The sequence below is a fragment of the Sus scrofa genome, chromosome 4 (assembly GCF_054392235.1).
Source record: "Sus scrofa isolate SSC_HxYL_T2T_F1_AM1 chromosome 4, Sscrofa_HxYL_maternal_Yorkshire_Landrace_v2.0, whole genome shotgun sequence".
Classification (NCBI taxonomy): domain Eukaryota; kingdom Metazoa; phylum Chordata; class Mammalia; order Artiodactyla; family Suidae; genus Sus; species Sus scrofa.
The window spans coordinates 123,521,093-123,546,109 of record NC_139386.1 but is presented as its reverse complement, the minus strand read 5'-3'; the positions used below and the strand labels follow the sequence as shown (position 1 = coordinate 123,546,109).

The following is a 25,017-nucleotide window of genomic DNA, read 5'->3' as shown; positions in this document are numbered from 1 at the left end:
TCATTTTTTGTCTTTTTTTTTTTTTTTTTTTTTTTTTTTTTTTGTCTTTTTGACTTTTTAGGGCTGCACCTGTGGCATATGAAGGTTCCCAGGCTAGGGGTCGAATCAGAGCTATAACTGCCAGCCTAACCACAGTCACAGCAATGGGGGATCCGAGCCATGTCTGTGACCTACACCACAGCCCACAGCAACACTGGATCCTTAACCCACTGAGCAAGGCCAAGGATCGAACCCGCATCCTCATGGATGCTAGTCGGGTTCGTTAACCGCTGAGCCATGACAGAACTCCACGATTATTTCTTATAAAAGATTAAGTAGCATTGCAAGACTGGTGTGGTAGCCCAGCAGTGATAGGGAACTAGTTCTTCCATGCTGCTCTGCTGTCTCCAGCACTTTGCCACCATCTCTCCATCAGAAGTGACCACTCCAGTTCCTGATATCACCTTCTACCCAGGGGGAATAAGAAAAGAGAACCTTTTAAGGACATGACCTGATGTACGTATCGCTTCTGCTCACATTGCCTCAGATAGGATTCTGTCTCTCGTCACACCTAGCTGTAAAGGAACTTGCAGTATATCTTTCATCAGCCATGTGTACCACTGAACCTTGAGAGTTCTTTTGCTAGAGAATCAAAGGGAGTCTAAAATTTGAGCTACAGTCACAGACTCTGTCAGAGACTATATTTCTGAGTTATTTGAGAGATTCTGCACAATATAAAAGACATGAACTTTGCTTCCTCCTTACTTGAAATGTGTCACATGGCATGATGTCCTGTCTTTGAAACAGGTTCTCATTAAAAAGTTACTCACCAGGGGAAATCAACTTCCAGAATGACAGTGTGAGGGTTTCATAAGCCCTCTACCCTGCAAAACAACCATAACTGGTGAAAATTATTTAAAAAAAAAAAACTAAAGTCTCTGAAAATTGTCCTAAGAGCATTTGGCAAATGGAGAGACATTTATTCAAGAAAAACTACTGAATTTCAGAGTCATGAGAGTCATGACATATGAACCACTGACCTCCCCCCTCCCCACCCTGTCCCAGCTCTGAGTGCTGATAGGCTGACTCCTTCCTCACCCTACCCTAACTCTGAATGCTGATAGGCTGACTACTAGCAGGTGCTGCCAAGGACACCAGACTCCCTTTCTCCCTGGCTCTAGGTCTAGGGCTGTGGTTGAAAGAGGCAGGCTTCCTGCGTTTCCCATTACCACCCCCCTCCACCCCAGAACAGTATTACAGGAACCAATCTAGGAAGAGAAAATGAGGGGTCTGGGGCTCCTTTCCTCCACCCATCCCCCACTCATAGAGGGAACGTTCTACCCTCTGCATGGCAGGTCAAGAATACTGGACCCTTAGAGTTCCCTTGTGGTGCCATGGGTTAGGTATCCAACAGCCCAAGTCACTGCTGTCATGCAGGTTCAATCCCTGGCCCAGGAACTTCCACAAGCCATGTGTGTGGCAAAAAAATATATATATATATGTATATATATATATATATATGTGTGTGTGTGTATATATACCAACCCTTGCCCCAGCTTGCTCGTGGGATCGAGGTTCCACACTTGGAGAGGTAAGCCGAGTAAACCAAAAGCTACCATCCCTGCCCCCCAGCTATGGGGCAGTGGCACAGGTGTTCTGTCCAGGGGACACGATGTGCAGTAAAAGCAGAGTACGAATGGAACCGACTTTATTTGGTCCATGGCATGGGCAGGTTCAGGCCTATGAGCACTGCTGTAAATAGTGGAGAATTTGGTGGTAAACAGTCAAGAGGAGGCTGGTATCTTCATGAAAGATGCTAGATCATAGGCCAGCTAGTAGTTTAACAGAGAGAACCAGGGAAAGAGCTAAGAGGAGCCATCCAGGGTCAGAGCACACTTCAGAGACAGGCCTCAAAGATAACCCCCGCCAAGGGACCCACATTTAATGGGATCATATTATGGAACAATTCATGCTCCAAAATATTATCAAAAATAATAGCACAGTCAGGAGAGTTATTCCTGGGTGTGATATCCACGGAAGCAGGCTGCTTAACAGAGTTCAGGGAAAGAGGCAGTTACGAGAGCCCTGTTAAAAACCACCATCACCCCAGGCTGACTGCCCGTGGCCAAGCCTGCGCCTTCTGAATGGCAGCCTATCGGGGAAATAGGCTTCCCTGAAATTGTCCAGCCAGGTCACAGACAAGCAACCAAAGAGACCTGGAGGGGATGGGATCATCTATATTATCTGAGTCACCAATGCTTAACAAAATTGAGATGTGAAAAAACAGTAAAGTGTATTTTCTCCCTTATGCAAGAAAAAGCAGGCAACAGAAATCACCTTGGAGAAGTCCTAGATGGTATACTTGAAATAGACTTTAAAGCATATATTATAAATGTGTTTAAAGAACTAGAGGAAACCAGCTGAAGCAGTAAAGGAGGCTGTGGTGAAGCCATCTCATCAAAGAGAGACTATCATAAATAGATAGAAATTTGATTAAAAATAAATGAGAATTCTGGATTTGAAAAGTTAGTAACCAAAATGAAAAATTCACTGGAGCTGTTCAGCAGTGTATTTAAATTGACAGAGGAAAGGATTAGTGAACTGTGACTATGCAATCTAAAGAACAGAGAGGAAAAAAAGATTAAAATGAACAGAACTTCAGTGAAATGTAGGGCATCTTCAAGCCCATGAATATATGCCTCATGGAAATACCAGAAGGATAGGAAAGAATGGAAAAAAAATACTTGAAGAAATCATGGCTGAAAACTTCCTAACCTTCAACATTAATTTCCACATCCTAAAACTCACAGACTGCCAAATAACATAAACAAAAGAGAGCCACATTCAAATCCATCAAAGTAAAAATTTTGAATGTCAAAGACTTAGGGAATCTCGAAAGTCATATCTTGAGAGGCAAATATTCTCAGAGTCGATTTAAAATGAAAGTCGGGGGGCAGATTTCCCATTATGGCTCAGCGGTAAGGAACCTGACTAGTATCCATGAGGACACAGGTTCGATCCCTGGCCTCACTCAGTGGGTTCAGGATCCGGCATTGCCATGAGCTGTGGTGTAGGTCACAGATGCATCTCAGATCTGGCGTGGCTGTGGCTGTGGGCGGCAGCTGCAGCAGGGTTTTGGTCCCCAGCCTGGGAACTTATATATGCTGCAGGTACAGCCCTAAAAAGACAAAAAAAAAAAAAAAAAAAAAAAAGCAAGATCCGAATATATGCTGTCTACAGGCCACACACTTGAAATTCAAAGATACAACAGTCGGCAGTAAAAGGATATAAAAAGACAAACCAGAACTGTTACTCGGGGTTCCCTCTCTGACTGCTGCTGAGACAGCTCAACCGTGGGCCTACACAAGTTCTTCCAGATTGTCAGAGGGGAATGTGATTTATATCTCCGGCTGGCTTTCTAGTCACCTGGCTCGGAGTGTACTTGGTGTTTGATGAGAGGTTGTGTTTAAGTCCCTTTGCTCGTGACTTTCTGTCCTCTGCTGATGAGTGTGTCTGTGGTTTGGGGAATGTGTTCAAGTCTTTCCTGTGTTCTTCTAGGATTGCTCCTGCGTGGGTGCAGCCTAGCGCCTGCACCGCGCCTTCCCAACCCCTAGAGGTGTCTGTGATCCCAGGAAGGCTCTCCTTGGCAGTCCTTCCCTGAGTTTCTCTATTAAGTTTCTGGTTGCGCTCATGTTTTTCTTGCATCATAGAGCCCCCAGCCTTCTCTCAAGTGCTCCCCACCAAAGTCTGCATTATTTTCCACAACACCCTTGGGCAGGGAGATCTCTACTCGCTATTCCAAATAAATCCAGTGCTCTCATGTCAGAGCCCTTCATCCTTAAAGCTCGCCTTTCCCGCTGAGCAAAACACCTGCACCGCTGTTCCAGAGCTGGGGACAAGACTATCTTGTTCTCAGCATACTCAGGCAGGAGGTGGCAGTCTGGTCTTTTTGGTTGCCCCTCCCTATGTGGGACTCGCACCCCACAAGCAAGCTTCAGCTCTCGGGGGGCAATTAGAGCCCCAGTATTCTCTCCTCCCACTGCTGGCGTAGGACTTCTACCCTACAGGTGGGTCCTCAGTGAAGAAAAAGAGCCCAGGTTTTCCCTGCCTGCAACCAGGACTAGAGCTTCCACAACTGGAGAGAGAGGGAGTGAGACACACAGGCAGCCTCTTCCAGAATGAAACTGCCCCCTGGACTGGGAAAGGCCTGCCGGGAGTAACCTTCCATTACACACAGCGGTTGCAGGGCAAAGGGAGCAGGTCATGGTGCAAATGCACAGACTTTTGCTATTCTTACCAAGAATCAGTAGATTTTCTTGAATAAATGTTTCTCCATGTGCCAGATGCCCTTAGGACAATGACCAGAGACTTCAAACGATTGCGTTTTATAAGTGTTGCTACTTAAACTGTTTTGTTGGGAAGGAGTATTTGCTAGGTTCCTTACTATGCCACTCTGGAAGTCCATCTTTCATTTTTAATTTTGATATAAAGACATAACTTGGAGTTTGTCTCCTCTTTCATGTAGATTTAGCAAAAAATGCTTTTATTACCTAGTGTTTAGAATTATTTCATTTTACACTTGATTTTGTTTCATAAAAGTGAGATAAGAAAGTCTCAGGGTTTTACCATTTAAAAAGTTTGGGTTGCCTTAGTATTTATTCTTAAGAAAGAAAAACCCAAATTGGATATAATTATCATGACATTTTTCTCTTACATCTGGAATTTCAATGACTGTGATGATAAATCTCAGGAAAAGTACCTTGCTTCAAATTTGGTGAATCATCAGTTTAGCTTTTATTACAAAGCTCTGTTTCTTATGTATCCTGTCTTCATTCAAGGGTTTGTTTATTATTGGGTATAAATAAATACTAAGTAAATCAATGACTTAAATGATTTACTGTATAAATGAAACTAAAAGTAATAATGATTTTAAAACTCTGTATGGATTGTAATGGTTTTCACCTGAGCGAATGAGACATGACCACGCTCATCTCAGACTCGGAGCAAAGTGGTTAGACCGCAGGTTCTGGGGAGACTTGCCTAAGTTCTTTCCTGGCTATGTGACTTTGGCTGAGGGACTTAGCTGTCTTTGCCTCGGTTCCTCACCTGTCGAACATGATAGCGTGTCTTATATCCTGTGGAAGGGCAAGGGGATGAATAAATTAATGCATTTGACTACTTCGGGTAGTTCCTGGCATATGGTGGGTATTAAATAATTGCTCTTACTTTTTATTTTATGTACATTATTTTATGTACATTATCCTCAGTGTGAAATCAGGGGGTGTTATCCATTCTAAAGATAAACAAAACATGTATAACTTTGATTTTTTTAAAGTAAATACTTGAAATACTTGTAAAATGCCTAATTCTGATTCTGAACTTCCTGATACAAATGGATAAGAAGGTACAAGCTTGTAGATACAAGCTATACCTTTGTTCTTTGAGTCGATCTCTTCTAGAAGTTTCTCACTTTTATCAGTCTTGTCAAAACAAAATATCATAGTAATCTTTCAAGATTAGCTATGCAAAGAGAGTACCTATGAGAGAACTGGGTTTTTCTCCATCAGGATTGTGTAAGCAAAATTGAAAACGAAAACCAAAAACACCTCTCTAGAATGAAAGCTCCATGAGGACAGGAACCTTTCTCACGTGTTTGCTGCAGAACATCCAGCTCCCAGGACAGAGCCTGAGATATGTCACATTTTCAGTATAGATAGATATATGTGGACCTGTGAGTGGATTTTGTGTTAACATGCTGTCCCCAGGCAGTGCATGGATGCATCAGATGCATGGATAAGTGTGCCTGGGCCGCTTTGAGAGATGTGGGTACTGAGAAGAGTGGGTGTGATGAGGAAGGGTGTGTTCAAAGAAAGAGAGGGACCAAGACGCAGTAACCCTCCCTCCAAGGTGTAGAGGAGATGAGAAGGAAAAGAGAGGGCACAAAAGAGAGGAGAAATTTAAAGCAATGAAGATAATGACACCTTCTGTAAATCAAGAGAGAAGTGTTTTGTAAATCAAGGAAGGACCAGTCAGTAATGGCAAGTGTAGAGACAAAGGGATGACAACGAGACAGTAACACCAATGTCATGATGAGGTAATCTCAGGGAGCTGGGGTGATCTCAGGGAGCTCTGGCTGCAGAAGCAGATGGCCGTGGAAAAAGGAATGAAAGTGTGGGGAGAAAGTGGAAGCAGAAGCCACAGGTCAGATTTTCCAGACATGTGGTCTTGATCCTAATAGACTTTGCAAAACTTATAGAAACAACTGTGTTTAGATAAGATGTGTGTTTGTACTCTTGGCTTTGGGGAGATACAAGCACATTTAAAGGTCCAGAGAAAGGAATCTCACCCCCCCCCCACCCCTCAAAAACTGCAGGAAGAAATGAGATGTAGAAAAAAATGTATAAATGACATTTTGCATTCTAAAGATAGGTGAGAGACAGAACCTAGAGCTGAGGTGGGACCCAAGAAGGTCCCTCTCACTCAAGAGGCCAAAAGTGAAAAGGAGAAGCTCTTGGGGAGATTACATGTTGGGAGCTCTTCTCCTGCCCTAGAATCTAGTAGCTGGATGCTGAAAAGCCTAAACAGAGCTGAAGATGCAGGAAACTTGCTGCTTTAAGGAGGCCAGAGAACTTGCAGTCAGGGCAGAAGCCCAGTGTGCCTTCAGGGAGAAGATGACCTTCAAGTTTAGAAGGAGCATTCCAAAATACAGTGGCTAAGGACCCTCAAAACAGGCCAAGGACGAGACCCTTCTTACCTTCCACCACAGGAATAAACGTGTTATCCAGTGGTGTTCATAAATCACTGTTGAGCCTGTTTGTTGTCAAATTAAAAACCACGACAGAAAAAAAAAAAAATTGTATGATGAAGTAGATAATAGGGCACCACAGCCAAAAAATTGTTTTCATACCACAGAATCATTATAAAGTGTTGATACCTAATATGTAAGAAACTGAGTGGTAAGTGACATTTTATTTCACCTTTAACCTTCGCATGGATACTAACTTCAGTTTAATTACAAGGTATTGCTTTATATTTCCTTTTTCTTTAAGCTGCTAACAGTAGATGGCTCCACGAACATCCAGAAAGTGCATATAACCTTGTGAATTCCCCGCACTTAAAACCTGCCTTCGTCTTAGACAGAGCACTTTGGCATTTATCCTCTGATGTCGCAGAAGGAAGATACAAAGAAAGAGGAGTACCTGCTTTGATCGAAAATGACCATCATATGAATGTCAGTATGTATAGGGGAGCAGCACACTAAACCAATAGCACAATTGCTAACGTGTACATTAAATGTATGCTTGAAAATTATTTAGAGCCTTCTTTTAATATGCTAAATAACATTTAGTAAGATTGTAAATATATATTTTAAAACTTTTTCATTCAAGCATAGTTGATTTACAATGCTCTGTCAGTTTCTGCTGTGCAGCAAAGTGACCCAGTCATACATACATATTTTTTTAACTATTGAAATTTTTCAGTGCATTCGAAAAATAATTTGGGAGGATATTTTTCCAAAGATTCAACTCTGGGAATTTTTCCAAGTAGACGTTAACAAAGCAGTTGAGCAATTTAGAGGACTTCTCACACAAGGTAAGGGATATGCACTAGAATGTTTCCGTCAATTTTAAGAAATTCAGTATTGTTTTCAAAGGGATAACTCCTTTCTTGGTTAAAGCATTATTAATCTGTTGTTATATATTTGTGTTGTTAAAACTATCATTCTGGAAACTATCTGAGAGTTAGCAGAGCTCTCTAAAGGGAGAGATGATTATTATCTCACAATAATAGATAATTATTTCCCTTGGGTCTGTTTCTTATATTGGTTCCTTAGCGCAGAGCTCAGAATACAATAAAGCCCAGTGTATATTTGTTAAATGCATGAATGGGAGGCAAGTAGAGCAGGTTGTTTTAGTTGCCAAAGACTTGAAACAGGCTTTGAAACTGAGAGATATAATAGTCTTCTGCTGGCTAACAGACTTCTAGCTGGTTAAGACCACCTAACCACCAGTGAGACTGATTCTAGATATTAACCAGTAACAAAGGTAAAGAAACAAATATTCGGTAAGCACGTAATTAACTTTCAGAAGTTCGTCATGGAGTTCCCTTTACGGCTCAGCAGGTTACAAACCTGACAACTATCCATGAGGATGTGGGTTCCATCCCTGGCCTCACTCAGTAAGTAGTTTAAGGATCCAGCTTTGCAGTGAGCTGTGGTGTAGGCCAGATCCTGTGATGCTGTGGCTGTGGCATAGGCCTACAGCTGTAGTTTGACCCCTAGCCTGGGACTTTCCAAATGCCTCGGGGTACAGCCCTAAAAAGACAAAAAAAAAAAAAAAAAGTTAATCATTGTGTCCTTGACACAGTAGGATAAGAAAAACTGTGCTGAAAGAGAAACTAGAGTTTCAGGAGGCAAATTAAAGATTGTAAAAAACGCATCTACAATTAGTATAAGACAACCTAACTGCAGGGATCATTGCATCATTGCTGGCTCTTAATATATGGAATCCTCTTCCTCATCCAGAAACTAGAGCTAGAGTAGGACCCAGAAATATTGCCTTCGAAGTGGAAGTCAGTATGTCTTGGGGCCCAGGAAGCTTAGGCTAAAATTCACAGTTGCTCCTTTCAAAATTGTGTAACATCCTAACACATGAATTTTTTGTATTAACTTTCATCCGTGTTCTGTTTTAGTAAAAGGCCACTATCTTCCCTTCCCTAATGTATGCTCAGAGTAAAGAAAAGAAAGCCAAGCAGTGCAGAAATATAATAAATAGAGTATGTAACTTCTTTCCCCCAAAACCTACTTCTTAGGAGGAACTACCAATTAATAGTTTCTTGTGTTTCTTTTCAGACTCTTTCTGAAAGAAATTCACATTTTCTATAATTAGGTATATATAAATTATATTCATAAGCTTTACATTTATCTTTTTTATATACTCACAAAGAAGACTACAGCATACAGACTGTTTAACAACTAGTTCTAGTTGACATGATTGTGTGACAGCTGAGTATTTCTTTTAACCTCTAGATAGCACTGTTTTAAAGTTCTTGGATTTCTTTAGGCTTTTTGATAGATGATTTTCAGTTTATTTCTCATTCATTGATTCATTCAGTATGTGTTTACGTGCTGGGCACTTTTTCAGACATGGGGAGTCAGTGCGAACATAGCAAGCCGTTGCCCTGGGGGAATTTATATTCTTACAAGCCATACTACAGAGACTATCTCCTTGTACTTGTTGTATTTACTTGCTGTGTGAGTTATCTGTAGAACAGATTGTTAGACAGAATGAATGGCTCAAAGAGTAAACAGATTTAATGATAAATTGATGATCGATGTTGTCAAATTGCCTTTCAACACAAGTCGTACAGTTTACAGTATCACTATCGTCACCAACAGTAGATACCATTAATCTTTATAATCTTTGTCAATCAGGCAAAATAGTCATTATTTTGTTACATTTCTTTGCTTACTAGTGAAATATCTTTTCCCATATTAATTAGCCTTTTATAATTCTTCCATTAATTGCCTATTAATGTTTTCTTATTTTTCTATTGGATTGCTAATCTTTTTCATATTGACTTAGAATCTTTCTTTCTATCTTTCCCTGTGTGTGTGTTAGGTTGTGTGCAGGAGGATAGACAGGGAGGTAGGATGCTTATAAAATAAACATTTGTTTTATTTTATAAGGAAAAACTATGAACTGAAAATTTGGAATCAGTAACAGTTATAATCTCTCTCTCTCTCTCTCTCTATATATATATATATATTATATAAGCACTTAGGATATAATATTTTCTTTCTTTCAGAAAATAGGAAAACGACGAAGCCCGATCCAAAACAACACCTTAAGATCATTCAGGATCCTGAGTACCGACGGCTTGGCTGTGCTGTGGATATGAACATTGCACTAGCAACTTTCATACCACATGAGTATGCTTTATATTTTATTACATATTGTAATGTTACTTGTAAAATTTTATATTATTTTCATGCTATTTATTAAAAGCCCAAATAAAACATGAAATAAAGTAATTCACCGTAATTTTACTACCTCAAACACAGGACGTTTCTCCTTTTTTCTGTGTGCTGGTCTGTGTTTCTATATGAATATGTAAAAATGTACACAATTGGAACCCTTCTTCAGCCATAGTTAAGATCCTAATGAATATATTTAAAGTTTCTAGGCCTTTATGAGAAAATTTGTAAAACTATTAAAATTTTGTTTGTATTGCTTTATCTGCTTCAAGCAATGGGCCAGCGGCCATTGATGAATGCTGCAATTGGTTCCGTAAGAGAATTGAGGAATTAAATTCAGAGAAGCATCAACTCGTGAACTATCATCAGGAACAGGTTTTACCTACTTCTTTTGAACTGCTGTTTTTCTTTGAGTCTTAATACTGTTTTCATTGTTGTTGACATAACATAATTTAATGTTTTCTAGGCAGTCAATTGCCTTTTGGGAAACGTGTTTTATGAACGACTGGCTGGCCATGGTCCCAAACTAGGACCTGTCACTAGAAAACATCCTTTAGTGACGAGGTATTCCATTTTTGTTTTCTTCTCATTAAAGGTTAAAAATTAAAAATTGGATCAAATCCTTCAAATTATCCTAAATGTTTCCTTTTATGTGTTACTCAGTACCTTCCTTAAATTGAAATAGAAATTTTGACCTGGTAACTAGACTTAATACTAATTAATTTTGTAAGGTAAATCTTTAGTTAGAGAAACCATCATCAGTATAGTTTATAATTATTTGCAATTAATTAATTTACAGTTCGTTATTTTATAATTATTTACATTAATGTTTCTGGAGGACTGCATACTTACTAATAAAATCAGTGTTAGCCAAAATGAGCAAGCATTTGGCTGCCTCTAAGTAATATACGGCATAGATGAGACAACTAAAGTGTAGTAAAAGCCTTTGCAAAATAATACCAATACCTCGGTGATTTGCTTAATAATTTTATGAGATATTTAATTATTTAGAATGTTAACCAGATATGCTGTAATACAAACTCAATTTCTCAAATCGTACTGGATTTACTCAGAAAGTCTACTGAAGAAATTTTTACCTGTATTTAAGTTTATTTCCTGTACATGGTGTCAAACTAATCTTGTTTATTCTAATCTTTATGGAGGAGGTGTAATTTCAATAGTGCTAATTCAGATTCTCTCCAAGGGGTCTCTCTGTAGAGATTTCATATTTAGCTGTTATCTTCGTAGATATTTTACTTACCCGTTTGAAGAAGTGTCCCTCGCCGCAGAAGAATCTATGATTCATGTCCCCAATAAAGCTTGTTTTCTGATGGCACATAATGGATGGGTAATGGGAGATGACCCTCTTCGAAACTTTGCTGAACCAGGTATATCATTTTTGTTAACTTCTCTATAGATGGAAAAAGCCAAGTCCATGGCAAGCTCAAATATAAATTGTCTGTTGCTTTGTTGTCCCACTGAGCTAGTGATTTTTAAACTATTTCATCGGAGTTCCCGTCGTGGCGCAGTGGTTAACGAATCCGACTAGGAACCATGAGGTTGCGGGTTTGATCCCTGCCCTTGCTCAGTGGGTTAACGATCCGGCGTTGCCGTGAGCTGTGGTGTAGGCTGCAGACGCGGCTCGGATCCCGCGTTGCTGTGGCTCTGGCGTAGGCTGGTGGCTACAGCTCCGATTCAACCCCTAGCCTGGGAACCTCCATATGCGCGGGAGCAGCCCAAGAAATAGCAACAACAACAACAACAAAAGACAAAAAAAAAAAAAAACTATTTCATCACAGAGATGCAGAGGTGTATATGGTTTGAGAGGAAACAGAAGGGATTGATTGACAGGATGGAATTCATCTTCTTTCCCCTCTTTTCCCCTCTACCCCTTATCTCTTCAAACACAATAGCTTCTATAGATCTGTTTTGTATTGGGGTTCTGCCTAAGGTTTTATTTGGGCGAAATGTTACTCTGTTACTTTTTTTTCTTTTTAAGGCCACACCTGCAGCATATGGAAGTTCCTAGGCTAGGGGACAAGTCAGAACTGGTAGCTGCCGACCTACACCACAGTCACAGCAATACAGATCCCAGGCGTGTCTGGCACCTATGCCACAGCTCATGGCAACACTGGATCCTTCACCTACTGAGCAAGGCCAGGGATTGAACCCACATCATCATGGATACTAGTTGGGTTCCTAACCTGCTGAGCCACAAAGGGAATTCCACGCTATTGCATTTTTAAAAGACTTTGAAACCTCTGTTATTACAGCTATTTACTATAAGAGATATTTTCACTCATTAGCCAGAGGGGTGTTTAAGGTATTTGAATGACAAACTAGAAACCAGCTGTTTTTAAGTTTCCTCTCACTTAGTCCTAGTATATAATTTTTCTACAGCTATTTCATTGCTAGGTAGAACTTTGCAGGGGACCTACCATTATATTTATCTTTTAACATTTCAGCATTAGATGCCTTTTCGTGTGTGTGTGTGTGTGTGTGTGTGTGTTCGTCTTTTGTCTTTTCTAGGGCTGCTCCTTTGGCATATGGAGGTTCCCTGGCTAGGGGTCTAATCAGAGCTGTAGCCGCCGGCTTATGCCACAGCCACAGCAACGTGGGATCCGAGCCACATCTGCAACCTACACCACAGCTCACGGCAACGCCGGATCCTTAACGCACTGAGTGAGGCCAGGGATCGAACCTGCAACCTCATGGTTCCTAGTTGGATTCGTTAACCACTGAGCCACAAGGGGAACTCCTAAATGTCTGTTTTAATAACATTAAATTTAATTCAAAAATCTCATTTTAAAAAAACATCGTAGCTTTGGATTTAAGTGTCTCTGTCCTCTCCTAAGCATTCTAAGTGAAAAAAGCCATTCTTCTCTAAAAAGGATTTAATGTAACCTATTGCCAAAGAAGGCTAGCACAGTAGTGATGGAGCTTGAAATGTTTTGGGTAGAACTATAGCTTTAAAGGCCTATGATATCACTGTTACTGTTTTCCTTTAATAGGAACTTGAATTTTTGCCATTAAGCACACATTTTTAGAAGAGACTATAAGGTAGAATTTTGGCAAAATAGATGTGAAATATAAATTACTATTAATTTTTGAATAGTTTATCCTATATCATTTTATTTTTTTAAGATTTTTATTTTTTCTATCCTATACCATTTTAGATATGATTTTAACCTATATGTGGTTTGTGTTAGAAATAGTAAACTGAAAACCACAGTTTTCGTTCCCAGGTTTCTGCACCAAAAAAAAAAAATGGTTTTTCTTTGAAGTATATATTTTCATTTTATTTCTTGAACCACTGAAAGCAAGCTCCTTTCTTAACAGGTTCAGATGTTTATCTAAGGAGAGAACTTATTTGCTGGGGAGACAGTGTTAAATTACGCTATGGGAAAAAACCACAGGACTGCCCTTATCTCTGGGAACACATGAAAAAATACACTGAAATAACTGCGACGTATTTCCAGGGAGTCCGTCTTGACAACTGCCACTCAACACCTCTTCATGTAGCCGAGGTACAGAAACACAGTTCATCCGCCTTGAGAAAAGAAAGTCAGCGTTCTTTCCTCTCTTTCCTTACAGTGTACAAGCACACGTTTCCCTTTGCTAACTGGATACAAGCATTGATTTGGTGGTAGTATGGAACAATTTTGCATAATTGGCATAATTCTGACAATTTTTTATGCAGTTGTTACGGCGTACTAGGCTATAAAATGTTTGAGTTAATATTTTTATTTTAATTTGGGAAAGTAGGTCAGATTGCCTCTGATTATACATGCACAACCATATTGCCATGTATTACTAAAATATTACAAATATCTTAATATGTCACAAGACTCTTATTCATATTTTAATAATATATAAATATTAATTTGCCTTATTCTTGTTATTTTTAGGTTGTTTTCAGTACTTTAGTAGCCACTGTGAAGTTGAGTAACTTTATTTCATATTATAGTGATTATTTAAACACTACCATGACAGCATATATTAAAGCTAGTTTTAGCCTAATTGATCCCATTTTTATTAATTATTTATAAAAATGCAAACATTAGGGTTTTCTATTCCTCTGGGTTTTATAGCATTAGCTTTTACATTTATAGCTTTATGAACAGTGCAAATTTTCATCCCATATGTAAGCTACTTTGTGACAAGTTAGTGTTCTTTGGAAATGTGTGCCTAACTGAAAAACATCTATTTCTATAATCTTAAAGCAGTATTATAATGATAACATTATAGTCAAGTCCTGTGATGAAAAATTGATTTGATTTGGAAGGTTCTAGCAAACTTTAGTTAAGATAGGACATTTTTTAGCTTCAAAAAATGGTAGTTTTTGTGTGTGTGCCTTTAGGAATCGAAAAATTATCCACTCATAAGATTGTTATAATATTATGGCAAAGCAGAATATTAAATTTTAATTTGCTTAATTTTAAGTAGGATCATCTAGGATCATACTTGATAGAATTTCAAGTATTTTATTAACCTTTTTGCAAATAGTATATTGAAAAAAAAATTTTGGAACTGATCTGATTTCTGATTAACAGTTTATTGTCATCTAGGGAGTTCCCATCATGGCTCAGCAGTAACAAACCCTACTAGTATCCAGGAGGAAGCAGGTTCGATCCCTGGCCTCACTTGGTGGGTTAAGGATCTGGCATTGTTGTGAGCTGTGATGTAGATCGCAGATGTAGCTCAGATCCTGCATTTCTGTGGCTGTGCAGCTGCAGCTCTGATTCAACCTGTAGCCTGAGACCTTCCATGTGCCACCAGTGCCATCGGTGCCATTGGTGCAGCCCTAAAAAGACAAAAAAAAAAGTTTATTATCATCTATAGGAAAAACTGGCTTCAGTCTAGTCAGACCTAAACTTTGTAATAGCTAAATGATTTGCCAGCAGGGAATTTATCATGAATGACTTCATCAGGTACCTGGAAATTAATAGTCTGATTAGAGGTTCTGGAAATTAAATATAGAACAGGGGGAAAGCCTAGCAGAATTGCAAGTTATGGTTTACATTTTTTAATGTGACACTAACTTTTTTCTTCTTCCTTTTTTTCCCCCTTTTGTGTCCCTACATCTGCAAAATCTAATCTTCCTCTCTGTTACATTCTCTTTATAAATTCTCTTGTTTCCTGTGTGTTTTGGTCTGTTTTGTTTCTTATATATGCATGATCAATTTATTTGGAAATTCTCCTTGGATTTCCATTTTGTCTTGCTACATGATATCTTTCTATATCAAATCCATGCCTAGTCTTGCCTCTTCTCCTTCCCCTGTATTATCTTGCTTTTCTTTTTCTGTTACATCTGTGATTGTGCTTGTGCTTTTTGCAGTACATGTTGGATGCTGCTAGGAAATTGCAACCCAATTTGTATGTAGTAGCTGAACTGTTCACAGGAAGTGAAGATCTGGACAATATCTTTGTTACTAGACTGGGCATTAGTTCCTTAATAAGAGGTAGGCTTGTTGAAACTGTTTTTCCATCTAAAGCTTTAGTTTTTGTTTAAGAAGATTAAAAAGCATTTAATAGCTTTACATATGATGTTTAATAACTTTCAACATAGTTACTGTTCTTTTCAATATTCTATACAACGTTTCCTAATATAACTCAGTCTCTTTTTAATCAGTAAAAATTCCTCCTTGGGGTAAAATATCTCCTTTTAACTTGAAGGCTGAGTGGAATGAATTGATGTCTCACAAACAAAACTTTTTTTTGTTGTTGAAAATATACAAATCTGTTTTCATCTCATACTTGCATATATGATATGTAATCTTCAGATTTTATATAATCAATATCCTAATAAACAACATATGGTCCTTTTACCTGTATGTGCCATTTCTCTGATTAAGTTTAGAGAAGGCTTTTTTTTTAATCATTTAAACTAATGGACATTTGTTTAAATGTTTAAAGCAGTTTGTTTTTATGATATTTACGTGGTCTTTTTTTGAAAGTCAGTCATAACGAGAAATCTAACCTCTTGTTGGACATTTACAATGAAGATTGTTAAAATTCTCTGTACTGCTTTGCAGAGGCAATGAGTGCATATAACAGTCATGAGGAAGGTAGATTAGTTTATCGATATGGAGGAGAACCCGTTGGATCCTTCGTTCAGCCCTGTTTGAGGCCTCTAATGCCAGCTATCGCCCACGCCCTGTTTATGGATATTACCCACGATAACGAGTGTCCCATTGTGGTAAGCATCTGATGCTCCTTGCATTTACTTACTTTGCTCAATGTTTTGATATTTAGTTCTCTTGATTTTCATTGGCAATAACATCCACAGTACTTCAGATAGTGCCTTGCGTTTATGATAGTGATACACAGTTTAAAACGTTTTGTTCTGCTTTGATCTCATAGAATGTATTTGTCTTTATCCGTTTGCTTCATTATGCTCTAGGATGGCGGTTTGCAGTTGAAAGAAAATAAACTTTGGGTTTTTTCCATTGTCTTCTAGCACAGGTCGGCATATGATGCTCTGCCAAGTTCCACGATTGTTTCCATGGCATGTTGCGCTAGTGGAAGTACTAAGGGCTATGACGAATTAGTGCCGCATCAGGTTTGTTAATGTGTTGTTTTTTAAAACCCACAAGGCCAGCAACTTTGATCATTTTAATGAAAAGTTCTTATTATAATTAAAACGTACACATGGCAAAGTTTGAAATCTTTGTTCAGATTTCAGTAGTTTCTGAAGAACGGTTTTACACTAAGTGGAATCCTGCAGCGTCGCCATCAGATACAGGTGAAGTTAATTTCCAGAGTGGCATCATTGCAGCCAGGTGTGCTATCAATAAACTTCACCAAGAGCTTGGAGCCAAGGGTTTCATTCAGGCAAGAAAATAAATTTTCTGGGTTTCTTTCTTAAGGTTCAATTTTAGAGTAAGTCTTTCCAATTTAAGCATAATGTGTCTTCTTTCTGTTTCTCAGGTATATGTGGATCAAGTTGATGAAGACATAGTGGCAGTAACAAGACACTCACCCAGTATCCATCAATCAGTTGTGTCTGTGTCTAGAACTGCTTTCAGGAATCCCAAAACTTCATTTTACAGCAAGGAAGTACCTCAAATGTGCATCCCTGGTAATGTGATCTAAAAATGTTATTGTGATTATATTATCGTTAAATTCTTTTTTGTTGTTGTTGCTTTTTTTTTTTTTGTTGCTTTTTTTATTCCAGTTTTACTGAGATACAATTGACGCACATCACTGTGTAAGTTTAAGGTGTACATCATAATGATTTGACTTACATACATCATGAAATGATTATCACATAAGTTTAGTGAATGTTGACTTTATCTCATATAGATACAACAAACAATTTTTTCCTTGTGATGAGAACTTTCAGGGTTTACTCTATGACAACTTCCATATATAATGTACTGTTAAATTCTTAATAATAACAAATATTATTAAATTGTTGTTACGTATCATATATGTTGTTACACAGCGCAAAGGTAAATGTTGTTAAGAAAAAGAGCTGGATTTTTTTTTTTTTTCTTTTTACAACAGCACCTGCAGCATATGGAAGTACCCCTGGCCAGAGCTGCAAGTGAGGCCTACACCACTGCCATGGTAACACTGGATCCAAGCTGTATCTGCAGCCTGTGCCACAGTTTGCAGCAACATCAGATGCTTAACCTACTGAGCAAGGCCAGGGATCAAACCCACATCCTCATGGAGGTTACATCGGGTCCTTAACCCAATGAGCCACAGTGAGAACTCCAGAAATTTTTTTTTTTTCCTTTTTGCCTTTTTGCCTTTTCTGGGGCCACTCCCACGGCATATGGAGGTTCCCAGGCTAGGGGTCCAATCGGAGCTGCAGCCACCGGCCTACATCAGAGCTACAGCAACTCGGGATCCGAGCCGCATCTGTGACCTACACCACGGCTCATAGCAACACCGGATCCTGAACCCACTGAGCAAGGCCAGGGACCAAACCCGCAACCTCATGGTTCCTAGTTGGATTCATTAACCACTGAGCCACAACAGGAACTCCAAGAACTCCAGAAATTTTTGATAACATTTTTACTACATGGAACAAAACCTGGAGAGATATTCTCAAATGTTAACATTTTTTTGAGTTGTGAAATAATTTTTTTTTCATCTTAATATATTCCTTTATCTCCCAATTCATATAAAATGAACATGAATTTCTTTTATAACCAGGAAAATATATATGTATGTTCATGTGTTTGTATATATGTATATACACATACATTCACAGGTGTGTCCAAGTGTTTTCTATATGTGTATATACATATATACAAACCAAAATGGAAGATAGTTTAATATTTAAGGCTCTTTATAATCCATCCTCATCGACCTCCCTGGCCCTGTGTTACTCCACTATTTCAGCCAAATAGATATTTTCATTTGCTCCCCAAGTAGTCTTACTTCCACTTATTTATGAATTCTTTATATTTCTCAAGGACTAAAGTTCCACCTCCGTTGAGAAGCTTTCTCTAGCTACTCAGTGAATTCTCTGTCCTCTGAAAGTATAGCAGCTATAGTCTCTAAAAAACTCTGACATTTCGTTATAAAATACATCCCTGAGGTGTGTCCTTACTATTGCTTGATTTTTTTTTCTAAAGGTGTATGTTTTATTTCATTACTCATTATTATAAATAATGTATTATGGCATAACATGATCCTGTGCATACAGCAGGTGTCCAGGTCTGTTGATTGAGTGAATGAAGTCTCATAAAAATCATTTTCTTTATTGTTTGCTAGTTGCTAAATATTTGTAACACCAATTTTTTAAAATTACCAACTTGAATAGCTTTAAGGTTAAATGTTTATTACTTTTTTTAAGTGTCCACAAGTTTACATTCCGTAATCTCATCTGACCATTGCTAACGTGGCTGTACTCCGTGTATACAGTACACACGCACTCAGTGTTTAATAGCTCAGGGGATTTTTTTTGTGAGGGGGGGTCACTGATCATTCTTAAAACATTTTCTATTTTGTCAGTCCACAAAATCGTGATTTTTCATTATGTTAAATATTTCCTATTTTATTATGTGATTATTCCATTTTTAATATTTTGGGGTGTGTTTAGCAGTGTTCTTTACGATTTGGTTGTATACTAGGAATAATTGTGGTTTTTTTTGAACAATCTTCTTAGTATATATTTCCAGAAGTAGGTTTCTGGATCAAAAGGTCTTTCATTGTGTCATATTAATAGCTTAAAGTTCAAATTACTTAAATAATAAAGCTTGCAGTTTTATATGTCCTTTGATCTGGTAATTCTATTCCCAGGTATGTATCTGAGAGATTCTCCTGCACTTCCATTAGGAAATATGTGCAAAAATGTTTATTATAACATTATTATATATTTGTAATAGAGAAAAACAATGACAGTGTTAAAAATGAAGACATTTTGGTATATTCACACAGTGGAATAATATTTTACATTTGAAATAAATGAAGTAGAGCTAACATATCAGTATGAACAAATCTAAAAACTACAGTTGGTTTTTTTTGTTTTTTGTTTTTTTTGGTCTTTTTGCCATTTTTTGGGCCACTCCAGCGGCATATGGAGGTTCCCAGGCTAGGGGTCGAATCGGAGCTGTAGCCTCCAGCCTACGCCAGAGCCACAGCAACGCGGGATCCGAGCCGCGTCTGCAATCTACACCACAGCTCACGGCAACACCGGATCCTCAACCCACCGAGCAAGGCCAGGGACAGAACCCGCAACCTCATGGTTCCTAGTCGGATTCGTTAACCACTGCGCCACGACGGGAACTCCTAAAGACTACAGTTTTGTCCAATAGAAAGAAAGTTACAGAAATGTACATGTAACTTGAAAACACTTAAATAAACCTGGAAATATGGAGAATAGTGTATGTTGTTTAGGGATCCATATGTATATAGTAAAAATGCCCAGGATCATTGAACAGCCACCCTCAGATGTTGGTCACCCGTGACCACACAGGACATCAGTTGGATTTGGGATGTTTTCTTTTTTTTTTTTTTTTTTTTGTCTTTTTAGCTATTTCTTGGGCCGCTCCCGTGGCATATGGAGGTTCCCAGGCTAGGGGTCCAATCGGAGCTGTAGCCACCGGCCTACGCCAGAGCCACAGCAACGCGGGATCCAAGCCGCGTCTGCAACCTACACCACAGCTCCCGGCAACGCCGGATCGTTAACCCACTGAGCAAGGGCAGGGACCGAACCCGCAACCTCATGGTTCCTAGTCGGATTCGTTAACCACTGCGCCACGATGGGAACTCCCAGGGATGTTTTCTTAAGTGAGGTAGTAAGATCTGGGTGTTTTGAATTTCCTAGTTTTTCTATTTTTGAAATATTCCATTTTTTAAATGTAAGCCTTTACTTTCTCCCTACTCAGTGTTAGGAAAGCTGTGCATTATCCCCAGATCTAAGCCATTACTACTTGATAAGATCTCTTTTCAAATAAAACTTTGTTAATTTAGTTGTGATTTTTTTTTTAAAGCATCATGTGAAAACTAATTAGGTAGAATTATCTACTTTCAGACTGTTTTTTGTTTTTTCTTTTTTTCTCTTTAGCGCCACACCCATGGCATACAGAGGTTCCTAGACTAGGGGTCAAATCAGAGTTGTAGCCACTGGCCTACACCACAGCCGTAGCAACGCAGGATCCAATCCGCATCTGTGACCTACGGCACAACTCCATGGCAACGCTGGATCCCCCACCCACTGAGCAAGGCCAGGGCTCAAACCCGTGTCCTCATGGATACTAGTCGGATTCGTTTCCACTGTGCCACACCAGGAACTCCTAGACTGTTTTTTTTTTTGTTTTTTTTTTAATTAACTGATATTTCATATTCAACTTTAAGTAAAATGATTTAAAATGCCTTTAGCAATTCTTAAGTTCAGATTGTTTAATATGAAATTTTGCTTAAAAATTTTTATATATTCCTAGGCAAAATTGAAGAAGTAGTTCTGGAAGCTAGGACTGTTGAGAGAAACACAAAACCTTATAGGAAGGATGAGAATTCAATCAATGGAATGCCAAATATCACCGTAGAAATTAGAGAACATATTCAGGTATTTGGGACGCTCATCTCACTACTTTGGGAACATTTTAAGGACATTAGAATTATTTATTGAATGGTTTTATATGATTTTTTTCAAGCTTAATGAAAGTAAAATTGTTAAACAAGCTGGAGTTACCACAAAAGGACCCAATGAATACATTCAAGAAATAGAATTTGAAAACTTGTCTCCAGGAAGTGTTATTATATTCCGGTATGTTAATTAGAATTCAAACTGTTGACTTTACTTACATTTAAAATAGTTTACATATCCTGTTATTTTTGAATAAATTACTCCTGAAAATCAACCATATTTTAATTAATGTTTTCAGAGTTAGTCTTGATCCACATGCACAAGTCGCCGTTGGAATTCTCCGAAATCATCTAACACAGTTCAGTCCTCACTTTAAATCTGGGAGTCTTGCTGTTGACAATGCAGATCCTATATTGAAAATTCCTTTTGCTTCGTAAGTATGCTTCAGTTTGTGGAGATTTGCTACTTTAATAACTGATAAGTTACCACGAGCCTGATGTCAGCAGTTTTAAGTGCCCTCTCTGTCCTTTTTACTCGAAGGATAGTCCAAGGACCAACAGTATTGACATCACTTATCGTTAACACTTTCCTGTTTCTTTATCATCTGTGCACATGTGTGCATGCGTGCTCTTTCACTCATACACTCTCTAGAGAGATCGATAGATCAGTAGACATACATGCATGTATATTTACACGCATAGGTATATGTACGTTATCTATATATGTACATATCTCTACACAAACACACAATTTTTCTGAACCATTTGAGACAAGGTTGCAAAAATCATACTCTGCCACATCCTTTTTTTTGAGTGTGTGTGTGTCTTTTTAGGGCCGTACTCACGACATATGAAAATTCCCAGGCTAGGGGTCTAATCAGAGCTATAGCTGCTAGCATACACCACAGCCACAGCAATGCCAGATCCCAGCCACGTCTGCAACCTACATCACAGCTCATGTCAATGCCAGGTCCTTTAACCCACTGATCGAGGCCAGAGATCAGACATGGGGGATACCAGATGAATTCTTAAACCTCTGAGCCACAACGGAAACTCCTACCACATCCATTATTTAATGCCAAAGTGTTATTCTAACATATGTCTGTACCATAATTTATTTAATGTCTCCATTTTTTGAAATATTGAACTACCGTTATCATCCAGCAATCCCACTCCTGGGCATATGTCTGGACAAAACTTTCATTCAGAAAGATATATGCATCAGTCACCATTTTAGGACATCTAAATTACTCCCAATTATTTGCCATTATGGATGTCTTTGTACATTCCTCTTTGCGTAAACTCTTAGTTATTCCCTTATCGATCCCTTGTGAGGTGGCACTGTATGGTACTGAAGAGTATGGGTTTTGAAATTTCTTAACTCCAGCTTCACCACTCTCAGTATGATCTTAGACCCGTTATTTAGACTTTCTTAATCTCAGTTTCTTCATCTGGAAAATGGGCTTATAATAGTTCCTACCACTTAGATTTTTAAAGATTTAATAGAATAATGTATGTAAAGCACTTAACACAATTCATGGCACATAATAAATGCTTGATATATGTTTGATATGTGTACTGGGGTAATTTCCAGGAATGGAATTTCTGAGTTAGACTGTTCATATATCTGAAGCTTTTGATACGGCCAGATCCCCTCCAGAAAGACTGTAGTAACTAATATTTTCAGCTTTATGTAAAAGAATCGAGTATCCCCTATCTCTACCGATACTGAGTGTATATTATCATAATGTAATATTTAAGAGCATAGAGAATAGGACCAGACTACCTCAGTTTGAATCCAGTTTCAGACTTATTAACTGAAGACCTTGGGCAAGTTCCCTAAGAGATAGAATTAGAGTGACTCTCAGAACACTGTTGTGATCAGTTAGTATTAACTATTACTAGTCCAATTAGTAAAGATAAAATACTTAAAATGATAATTTATTTTAAATATTAATTGAGCTAAATTTTTAGTTCATCAACCATTTGTATTTATGTGGTGAAATGTCATTTTACATGTTAATCCATTTTTCTCCTGTGTTCAATTGTTTTTGTTTTATAAGAGCTTTTAGTAAGGATATTAATTCAAAAAAAAGTCTATCATAAAGCAGTGTTGTATTTCTGTGGAATGTCGTAAAATGCACATTCCTCATTGGAACTACTCAGATTATCTTGGAGCAAGGCCAAGAATCTGCATTTCAATAAACTTTGCAGATGACTCTTATGCAAGAAGTTCACTGGCTCCCTATTGAAATGTACTGCACTATGATGGAGTTGGTTCTGAGGCTGCTGATAGATTTGACTCAATCTTGACTCACATTGGAGGATAGACTTGTGGTTGCCAAGGGGGAGGGTGGGGGTTGGACTGGGAGTTTGGGGTTAATAGATTCAAACTATTGCATTTGGGGTGGATAAGCACTGAGATCCTGCTGTGTAGCACAGGGAACGGTATCCAGTCACTTGCGATGGAACATGATGGAGGATGATGTGAAAAGAGGAATGTGTATGTATGTATGACTGGGCCACTTTGCTGTACAGTAGAAATGGACAGAACACTGTAAATCAACTACAATGGAAAACTAAAATCACATAAACTTAAAATAAAATCTTGACTCACAAATTGCAGAGCAGGGGTCAGTCCAACCTGTGAGGAGGGAGGCTGGCAGAGACAGAGGGAATGAAGCACAGCTGACAACTTTCTAAGTTGAGACAGAACTGAAAGAGAAAGAAGGGAGCACATTCAGTTGTGCTCACATTCAGTTACATTCAGTTGTGCTCACTCACACTGTCCCACTGCTGGGAACCTCCATGTGCCATGAGTGCGGCCCTAAAAAGCAAAAATAAAAAATAAAAACACAAATTCATAAGATAAAGGATAGAGCAACCAAAAGATTTTTCCAACGTAGTTCTAATTAATAAAATTTGGCACGCAATTATTTCCTTGGCTTGGAAGAAATGTTACTTCTAGCTGAATTTTTAACGTTTGTCCTTTATTTTTATAATATATATATATAGTTCATAATGTATAGTATAATGCTGAGTTCCTACAACATACATTGCCAAGACATTTTATGATTCAATTCAGATTTTCTTCTTTATGTTGATCGAGAACAAATGAAATTTTAGCATATTTAACCAGTTTTCTTTACTTTCCCATTTTTAGTATTGCCTCTAAATTAACTTTGGCTGAGCTGAATCAGGTACTTTACCGATGTGAATCAGAAGAACAAGAAGATGGTGGAGGGTGTTATAACATACCAAACTGGTCACCTCTTAAATACGCAGGTCTTCAAGGTAAGCAGGTATAAGGATGGTGACACTTAGGGGGGTTATTTTTTTTTAGGGTCATATGGTGTCTTCCTTATAGAAAGAAGAGTATTGGCTCAGAGTTTAACTACTTGGGTTCAAATTACGGCTCTGCCACCTACTCATTGATTGGCCTCTGGCAAGTAACTTAAATTCTCCATGCCCCAAATGTGAATAATATTGTCTAATTCATAGACTTTTATGAGGATGAAATGAGATAATTCACTTGGGCCCTAAATGGGACTAGGTAGTGAATATATGCATCTTCCTTTTTCATCAAATTGGAAACATCTTTGTTGCATTCTTATTTATCCTACAAAGAGAACTTTTAGTAAAATATTATGTAGAGTATTATAAATATTTAACTATCAGTTTAATTCATTTGGTTGATAATATTTTCTTAGATTTTTATCGAGGAAATTTGGGGAGTTCCCATTGTGGCTCAGCAGGTTAAGGACCCAGTGGTATCTCTGTGAGGATGCAGTTTCAGTCCCTGGCCTCACTCAGTGGATTACAGATCCAGTATTGCCACAAGCTGCAGTATAGGTTGCAGATGCCGCTCAGATCTAGTGTTGCCATGGCTGTGGTGTAGGCTGCAATTGCAGCCCCAATTCAACCCCTGGCCGGTGAACCTCTATATGCCGCAGGTGCAGCTATAAAAAGGAGGAAAAAAGGGAAATTTGGTTTATGGCACATGTATTTCTGGTTCA

General features: G+C 38.4%; 1 protein-coding gene across 2 annotated transcripts in view; it reads left to right on the top strand.

Annotated features, from left to right (window-relative positions):
* AGL (amylo-alpha-1, 6-glucosidase, 4-alpha-glucanotransferase) overlaps positions 1–25,017 on the top strand; it is an 83,821-nt gene that overhangs the window by 18,074 nt on the left and 40,730 nt on the right. For both annotated transcript variants that reach the window (XM_085023872.1, XM_085023871.1), the window contains exons 6-21: positions 7,029–7,210; positions 7,461–7,572; positions 9,787–9,910; positions 10,228–10,330; positions 10,422–10,519; positions 11,204–11,343; positions 13,295–13,482; positions 15,294–15,417; positions 15,991–16,154; positions 16,416–16,517; positions 16,634–16,789; positions 16,886–17,036; positions 20,857–20,981; positions 21,070–21,182; positions 21,301–21,435; positions 24,165–24,295. In XM_085023872.1, coding sequence (XP_084879998.1) covers positions 7,029–7,210; positions 7,461–7,572; positions 9,787–9,910; positions 10,228–10,330; positions 10,422–10,519; positions 11,204–11,343; positions 13,295–13,482; positions 15,294–15,417; positions 15,991–16,154; positions 16,416–16,517; positions 16,634–16,789; positions 16,886–17,036; positions 20,857–20,981; positions 21,070–21,182; positions 21,301–21,435; positions 24,165–24,295 — 2,148 coding nt within the window. The remainder of the gene's footprint in view (positions 1–7,028; positions 7,211–7,460; positions 7,573–9,786; positions 9,911–10,227; positions 10,331–10,421; positions 10,520–11,203; positions 11,344–13,294; positions 13,483–15,293; positions 15,418–15,990; positions 16,155–16,415; positions 16,518–16,633; positions 16,790–16,885; positions 17,037–20,856; positions 20,982–21,069; positions 21,183–21,300; positions 21,436–24,164; positions 24,296–25,017) is intronic.